At 49.8% G+C, this 8421-nt stretch overlaps 1 protein-coding gene across 1 annotated transcript in view; it reads right to left on the reverse strand.

The window, feature by feature from the left end:
* The window catches only part of TIA1 (TIA1 cytotoxic granule-associated RNA binding protein), a gene marked incomplete at both ends in the record, with an annotated part of 8140 nt that extends 2968 nt beyond the window's left edge, over positions 1 to 5172 (reverse strand). Inside the window, 4 exons of the mRNA XM_010132615.1 lie at positions 3269 to 3356; positions 4097 to 4151; positions 4590 to 4688; positions 5076 to 5172. Of these exons, the coding sequence (XP_010130917.1) occupies positions 3269 to 3356; positions 4097 to 4151; positions 4590 to 4688; positions 5076 to 5172 (339 nt within the window). The remainder of the gene's footprint in view (positions 1 to 3268; positions 3357 to 4096; positions 4152 to 4589; positions 4689 to 5075) is intronic.
* Between the last annotated feature and the right edge of the window lie 3249 nt (positions 5173 to 8421).

Consider the following 8421-nt stretch of genomic DNA (forward strand, 5'->3'; position numbering starts at 1 on the left):
AAGAGGCGCGTCTCCCCCCCTCGGACGCCCCCCCCGCCTGCCACAACAACTCGAGTCACACGTACAGCTCATTTGCATCCTCCACCTTCACTAACGGTTCATCGCAACCAGCAACACAGTCAAAGCAAAAGGCTTCTCTTCTAAATATGACTTAACGAAAGGCTTTGCCAGGTAGTAGCAAAATTAAACAGAATTGTGTAAACATGCAAATCAACAGCTTCTCTAAGGAATTACGAATTCGGAACAGCTGGTTAAAACACAAAGCATGGTCAGAGCACCCTGCGAAAGGCTCGCTTAAGGCTGACTAACGTTAGCGGAGCTCGACCCGTGCAGTTTATAAACTTGCTACTCGCCAACACATTCTACCTACTCATTCGAAATATTAAATAGAAAAAATGAAATAAAAAAAGATAGGAATTAAAAGGCATACGTCGCCTGTTAACTGAATTCTTTAATTTTCGCGGGTCAATTCGTTACCCCCTTTTTGGCCTGTGGGCAGCTGCAAATTTTGAGAGATTGACATTTTCAGAAATTATTGAAGAAAATAAAACACCGAAAAACATTCACGTCTTAAAAACTACATATGACAACATCATTTAAACGGCATTTGTACAACAGCAATCATACAGGACTGAGTGGAAACTACGAGATAGAGATAAAAAAGATTAAAAATAATCGATAAAAGGAAATAAGAAAACTACAACGTTTGTCCACTGTGAACTGTAGCTTGTAGCCAGGGCAATTCTGTCCATTCTTCAGAGCCACTCTGCAAAATAACCAGAGCCCTATTATTTGAGATTGAGTGACAGCGAGCACCCAGCTAGCAGTGCTAACCCCCGCGTGTGGAACGCCGTTCCACGGGCGCTTCCCAGGCAATCTGCGTACGAGCCGGCCCAGTGCCGAGAGCCTCTCGCTGCGCGCCACTCCCTCCTCCCCTCCTCTGCCCCGCACGGGCAGGCAGGGAGAGAGCAGCAACAATGATGCCAAACCAGTCAAAGTCATGCGGTGTCACTGTATAAAATAACCGGGGTGAGAGAAACCAGCGTTGACATGTGCACGACATTCCAAGACTGGTGAGAAGAGTCACCGTGAAGAGAAGGTTCATTAAACTGACTTTTTTTAAGCTAACGCCAGCGAACGCTGCAGCTGACACCGTCGCTGGAGGCCCCAGGATGTGACACTACAGCAGAAAAGTTCCTTCTTTCCTTCTTGGGAGACCCCCTTCCCCTTTTTTTCTTTCCCCCTTCCCAGGTTAGGTCAGAATTTGGGTCGTACGTTCTAAATTGCCTGAGAAGAGCCGCTTTGGGAAGCTGAAGAGCCTAGAGGGGGTGAGGAGGGGGGGGAACTCATCTCTACTTACCCTCAACTGAAAACTTTGAAAATAGAAACTTGAGAACAAGTGAAAACATGCGTAGAGCAAGCAGAAAAGGAAACCACAATCAGAGGGTGCTTTTACAGTGATTAAAAAACCCCTGAGACAAAGAATTACCCAAATTTCTTATGCTCTTATCATGCAGTTCAACCTTGATGTCAGTAAAAAAAAAAAAAAAGCTCAGTTTAGCACCAAGGACAATGTTAAAAAAAGGAAATAGAATCAGGAAATACTCCATTAGCACCACATTTCCAGGAACTAGTCGCTGAGGAAGAACAGGTAAAGTCAAGTCACTTCATTCCACCACTTAAGAGGCAGCAGCAGTATTTTATCAGGTTAAATTTAACAAGTAGAAAATCGAGGCCCCTTCAGCTGTATTTAACGCCTCGGGTTTGGAGTGAGAGTTCAGTCGACTCGTTAGGGGGACAACTCCTAATCTGCTGCTTCTGTGGGAGGAAAAGAACCGAGTCTGGGTTTGGACGGTGAGTCTGAGCGGGGCGAACCGCCAGCATTCCACAGGCTGAGAGCCCTGAAAGCTGGAGCCCCACTCCACTGCCCGTCACCACCTCCACACAGAGCAGCCAGCAGCTCTGCTACAAGACACAGGACCTGTCGCTTCAAGCTCAGGAGGGGGGTTGGGTTTTTGTGAGGGGTTAAAGGTGACTGTCCATGGAACTGCCACCTCTGCCACCCAGCGCTGACTCGGTGAAGAGAAGTCTGTCGCAGCCCCCTCGCTGTGCCACCAGCTATCTATCGCTGCTTCCCTTCTGCACTCGCTCTGGCTTCGGAGCCCCTCGGCCCTTCCAGCTGGACCACACCAGGTCAGAGGATAATCAGACCCCTTCGGAGACAACCCTCGGGGGACAGTTACAAACAGTGCAGTTGAGCTTTACTCTTGTCAGATTCAGATTGTATTTTAAGAGACAATCAAGCTGGCATTAAGAGTAACACACTGGACTCTGAGGGGAAAAAAGGCAACAAAAAACAAACTTACTTCAATTAAAGCTTCACTACCCAACACTCCAAAGCACTCTATGTTCTTACATCACCATCAAGAAACGTCAATGTCCAGTACAGACCAGGCTACAAGGAAAATTAATGGTTTACATTTGGAGGATGGAATGAAAGAACCGCTCCTTACTCCGCTACACCCTGAGTACAGCGCACTGGCAGGGGGGGGCCCCCAACCCACCGTTCCCTCTTTTTACCACCACCCCTGAGCCGCTCCTTACTCCGCTACACCCTGAGTACAGCGCACTGGCAGGCGGAGCCCCAAAAGCACTGTTCCCTGCTTGTCACACCATCACTCTGCGCCGCAGGGAGGAGGGCAGCTCCTTGCCCCGAGATGCCCCGCAGCTGGGGCCTTCCCTTTAGCTCAAGGGCTTGTGCCGCCCCGGTGTCAAACGCTTCGAGGCCACTTTAACTGCAGCCTGTGGGTGCCCCAAAAGGTTAGTTTTGTGGCAAAGGGGAATTTAACGGCAAAAACCCCCAAAATACTGGCTACTGCTGGCTGGCACAGCACAAAAAATTGAAAGCCTCAGAGGAACGGACTCAAAGGGTCACAAGCTGCATGACAGTGACCTGAACGCTGAGAGGGCCAGGGAAAGGCAGATCCCATGTTCAGGAGTCTGTTTGCGTCCAGCGTTGCTTTGCCAAACAAGGCATGGAGTGTAAAACCAAAGCGAGGTGGACGCAACTGGTCCAGGTAAGCAGAACAAACCACAAGGAATCGGGTGGCACGTCCCTGCTCAGGGCGCGACCGCTGGGACTCGAGTCGCTGCACGAACTGAGCAATGTGCACTCCCGACAACTCTTGGGTCTTACTTACTGACACATTAAGGTGCCTCCATTTAGGAGAGAGAACTTTTATTTTATCTGCCCTAAGAAATTACTTACGATATTCTTCCAAACGGCGCGAAGGCTGCTTTGATGTCTTCAGTTGTGATTTCCGGACTGAGGTCTCCAACAAAGACGTGGAAATGGTCTTTTGGGGAAAAAAAGAAATAAGGATGTTAGCGTTTGAAGACGACCCTGGAGGACACGTGGACAATGGTTTCCAGTGGTTATCAAAATCTGTAGGAACTCTGGAGTTCACGATTCAAGATCCGGTCACCTCGAACACCTGGCCGTTTCCAGAAGCACACGGAAACACTCGCTCTAGAGCAGGCTGTGTTTGGACCCCAGCCCTCGTGTCCAGGGTGTGAGGAACAAACCCAACCAACACCATGATCACATTTTGCTCTGGAAGTGTTTTGTGTTCCCAAATTCAACAGTTTGGGTTACCCAGCAAACACACCACATGAAACCACAAGAATTCAACGTACGTGAACCCTTGTGCAAGTGGACCATGACTGAAGGCAGCACAATGGAAACAACAAGCCCGTCGATTTATACCAGAGCCATAAAAACACGCACCAAGGAGAAACTAAAGGACAGTATTTCCACAAAAATAAACTGCTAACGAACAGAACCCCTCGCCCATGGCTTTGGGTGGTTAGTGAAGACTAAGAGAGGTTCTGTCTGATGTTTAAGATACAATTACCCTGTGAACAGAGTGGTGACAACAGTACTACCTGATGACAAAGACTGGATTTGCTCCTTAGTTTATTAACACAAGCTCATTAATATCTTCAGATTACGATCAATTACTGCAAATAATTGCACGACTGTTTCAAGACCACTCATGCCAATCGAACCCGTACTCCAAGCGCGAGCAACACTTACTGCTGGTGTCTTTCTTCTGGCTGCTGGGGGTCGTCGCCCAGTTCACTTTGACCTCCTGCAAACACCAATCGCTCACGTTAGATCAAGCAACCCCCAATCAAGCTCAGACCCCACCAGCGTTTTGCTCTGTCACTACGGGGGAACCTGAGGTGCAAGTCTGGGGTGAAAGCTCTGGGTTCAAACACATTTCCTGGGAGAGGGTTCATTCCTCCCAACTCCGTTTTACTGGTGAAGAGCAAAGCCAGGAAATGGCTGCACTGGGGATGGTGTAGCCAGGCGGGCTTTTCACAAGGATGGGGAATGAGGAATGAGGTTGTCTCTGCTCCCTCCCAGATCTACATCCCCACACTCCTCCTACAACATCTAAACAGCTTCTCTTAGTCCCTAAGACCTCTGTCCAAACAAAGCGCCTGTCCCCTTCGTCTCCGGTGACATTCCACCCATGCCACCCTGTTTGCCAGCTGCAGCTCACCCAGTAGACATGACAGCTTACCTTACCCATTATCTTCCGGCCGTTCATGGCAGCCAGCGCTGCAGCCGCATGCCGGTGCTCATAGAACTCCACGAAGCAGTACGGGTCGTTCCCAGCTGTCTGATAAAAGAGCCAAGCGGTGGATTACTGACACAGACCTCTCCCCATCACCACCCTGCTCTTTTTTACTCTGTGCAGAGACCACAGCACTAACAATGCTCCAGGAGGTTCCAGTTTTGCCTTAAAAAGGTAAAAATATGGCAAAGAACTTTTCATGTCTCATCCTCAACACCCACATGTATTAACCTGCTTGCTCCCTCTCGTAGTATCACCCCATCTTTAAACGTAACTTGGGCACAAGGCAGAAGGGATGCCCAAAGCACACAACTGTGACCTCCAGCCTTGTCACATCCCTCTGATGTGGTCACGCTGTATTTCCAGTGGAATCTGGAAACACACAGCCATTCGCCACGAGAAACATTAAAACCATTAGGTGAAGGCCCTTACATCCATTATCATTTTGCAGTTTTTGCATGGTCCGATCTGGCTGAACAGCTGGAGGATCAGGGCTTCAGTCACATCTCTCGACAGGTTTCCCACGTACCTACGGGATGAAACGCAAAGTCAGATGCTGTGACACAGGATCAAACACAAAGGCAGACGCCATCCCGATGCTCTGCTCTGCTCTGCTCATCAGTAACCAAGCAAACACAGCTCTAAGCTCTTCCCCCAACACCCAACCTGCCAGCTCAGGACATCAACGGAAGCATGTGGCATTATGATGTCCCGATTCATGGAGTGATAGGACAGAAATTGCATCTGTCCTCACTCCCACCCGAGGTCTGTGCTTCTAAAACGTGGTTCGAAGCTGGACACAAAGCCAGGTATGGACAACTTGACCCACCAAAGGGATTTCCACGTACAGAAACGCAGTTCCGATGGCCACACACAGCCATCATTCCCCCGGCACCATCTCCTGAGTAGCTCAACCCAGTGTTTAGCAACCACATTTCAAAAGATTTAGTAGTTCCTTTTAAAAAAGGACTCATGGCCTGAAAGCTTTAGATCGGCCTGAACTGACCGAGGGCAAACATGCTCCAGGGTGGGCATTGCCCACCCTTATCCTTCAGGATCAGGCTCCTCAACACAAACAGATCCTGAACCCCTGCTCTGACGCAGGGTTTTGGCCCCCTCAGCCACAAAGACGGTCCTCAATCCACAAGTGGGTGTTTTTGTTGTTGTTGTTAATCCCAAGTCATGGGACTTTTAAAAAAAGCACACGGAGAAACCTCAGCTCCAAAGGTGTGAACCGCGATCCAAACTGGCCCGGCACGCACGTTGCAAAGGTCGTGTAAGAAAACAACAAGGCACCAAAACCAGGGACTTCTCACACTCCTCCTGTGGTCACAAGGCCGTGACCAACCTCCTAAGCAGACGGACGCGTGTGGACGCGTGCCACTGTGTGGTTCAGCGAAGGAGAGAATGGAGGAACAAGACACGCAGCCTCTGTTTGTCTGTCAGGAGTGACTCGGCAAGCTCTGTATTAATAGTTCGATCGACTATTTTAGGCAGGACTCAGAATTGTTCTTCTTTCTAAAAATCAACACATGCTTCACCAGAATGAGACTCACAGGCAATGTCTCGCTCAAGGCAAGTAACTCCTGCACTTCAATGAGGTTTCCTAAAAAAACCAGGGGCTTAGGGCACTTCATCAAGGCACCAGAACATTCTACCCCGCGTCAAGTTCAACCAAGAGCCAGAACTAGCAAAACTCCCTCTTCTCTCTCTTTTTTTAATATTATCACCCTTTGGATAATGAATAAGCTGCACTAGCGCGGCGAGTCTCTCATGTCACCTTCGAGGTCAAAGTTTATTACCGGCTTGTTTGTGACCGAAACAAACCTCGACAGGGTCCGCACCCGACCTTTGTGCTCGTACTGGGTGCTCACCCCGCTGATCTGACAGGCTGCTCCCGGAGCACTGGATTCTCATGAACGAACTGGTCGCTGTTGCTTTGCAGAGGAACAACTACACAAGGTAAACCGTGCAGGCAACTCCGTGTATGCACTGCACATGGACTGAAAATACCAAACTACCGGGTGCTGGCACCTCTGTGTCATTTTAGAGACACAAAGTCAATCAGAAGTAGACGCGTGGCACAAGTATCTTATGCACTTATATGAAAAATACACAGAAGAGGTCTTTGTAAATTCAAAAACACTGTCTGCCCTGTAACCACTCTGCGAAGTTAGAACCCTTGCCGTTGAGGAGTGGCTCTCAAGGAAGGTTACTGGCCACGTGCACCAAGCTGCCTGTCCAGGAAATCATTTACATACGTGATACAGCTCCTAACACCCCTCTGAGCAGAAACAGGGTACATGGAAATGGCAAAAACCAAACAGCCACTTCCAAGAACCTCGGGAGTCTGTCCCAAAAATATGACTTGAACGTGCTAAAGGAACTCAAGGAAAGGCACCAGACCACTTTGCAGTTCATTTTGGTGGCCCCTCATGATGCAGCAAGAGGATACAACTGAGGAGGGAGCCCCGCAGCCCACGTCCAGATGGGTTTTTTGCAGCACTCCCTGTGAAAATCCTCATCCGAGCAAATATTTAACACACACTTCAGACCCCAGCTGGAAAAAGAGAACTTTCAGCTGCTTTTTCTTCCTTCAAGCTGCTCGTTCTCAACCCCATCTGTGAAACTCAGCTCGTGACAATCCTCCGTATGGCTCGAGGAATTCACTGGGAGCGAGTCAGAGAAATACTGTTCTTGGGACATTGCTCAATACTCGGCTCTACACACAGAAATCCAGCGGTGTTGATGCGACGAGCCACACGTGCTCAAGGGCAGATAATTCATTCGCTCCAGCACGCGCCATGTACGGCCGAGACCACCAGACTCCAGACACCATTTCACTGGGACGGGGTGGGGGGGGGAGGCAAACATTTTTTTCTAAATAAACATGCAAATATGCCAACAGGTCTGGCCTGTGTTTGCAGATGCCAAGAATAGTTCCAAAAATGCACGCGCTAGGAAGACAACGGGATCGTATACACAGGGAGGTGGACGGAGTGTTTACCGCTCCGGAAAGCCTGGACCAGAGGAGCTGGTCTAAGTCACGTAAGAGCCGTGTTTTGCTGCAGTTACTCAGTCGTTTCTCAACCCCTGGGCTAGGTGCAGCCACTATCCAAGGGCAAAACTTTCCCCCGCTTTGGAAAAACTCCCCCTCCCTCCAGGCTTTCCTCCCCTCAGCTCCTGCACTGAAACGCAGACCAAAGCTGAGGTGGCACAGAAAGGCTGGGGAGCGTGATTTCCCTGATCTCGCCGAGGGAAACCACTCCAGAAAAAAACGGAGAGAAACACACAACCGAGTGAGCTCTCCTGTGCCTTTAACATGCAGCTGAGCCAAAGTCCAAACCCCTCTTGACAGTGGCTGGTGTCAGCTGCCGAACACCGCTAAAAAAGTTGTTTGTAATTAAAGGAAACCCAGTTTAACACGTCGAGGAGCTGCCCTACAGCTACGATTAGTTCCTGGGGAAATGGCAGGCTCGCAGCGTGCTTGAAACACCTGGACAAGTGCTGATTTCATAGGAACCCCCCCGTTTATTCCCATCGAACTGCTGAAACGTGGCAGTGGAGCTCCAACTGTTAGATCAGGGCAGCCCTCCCCGCCTCCCCTGAGCTGGCGGCGCTAACAACGCAGAAAGGGCAAAATTCAGCCAGATTCTCGTGAAAACGAGTACCGGGGCTTACAACTCCGCAGCCCCCTTCTCTCCAGCTGGGAGCCCGCGGAAGGGGGCAGAAAGCACTGGGAAGGGTCGATGGGGTCAGGAATAGCCGGGCACGGGCG

Source organism: Buceros rhinoceros, unplaced genomic scaffold (assembly GCF_000710305.1).
Source record: "Buceros rhinoceros silvestris isolate BGI_N320 unplaced genomic scaffold, ASM71030v1 scaffold30453, whole genome shotgun sequence".
In the NCBI taxonomy this organism is placed as follows: Eukaryota; Metazoa; Chordata; class Aves; order Bucerotiformes; family Bucerotidae; genus Buceros; species Buceros rhinoceros.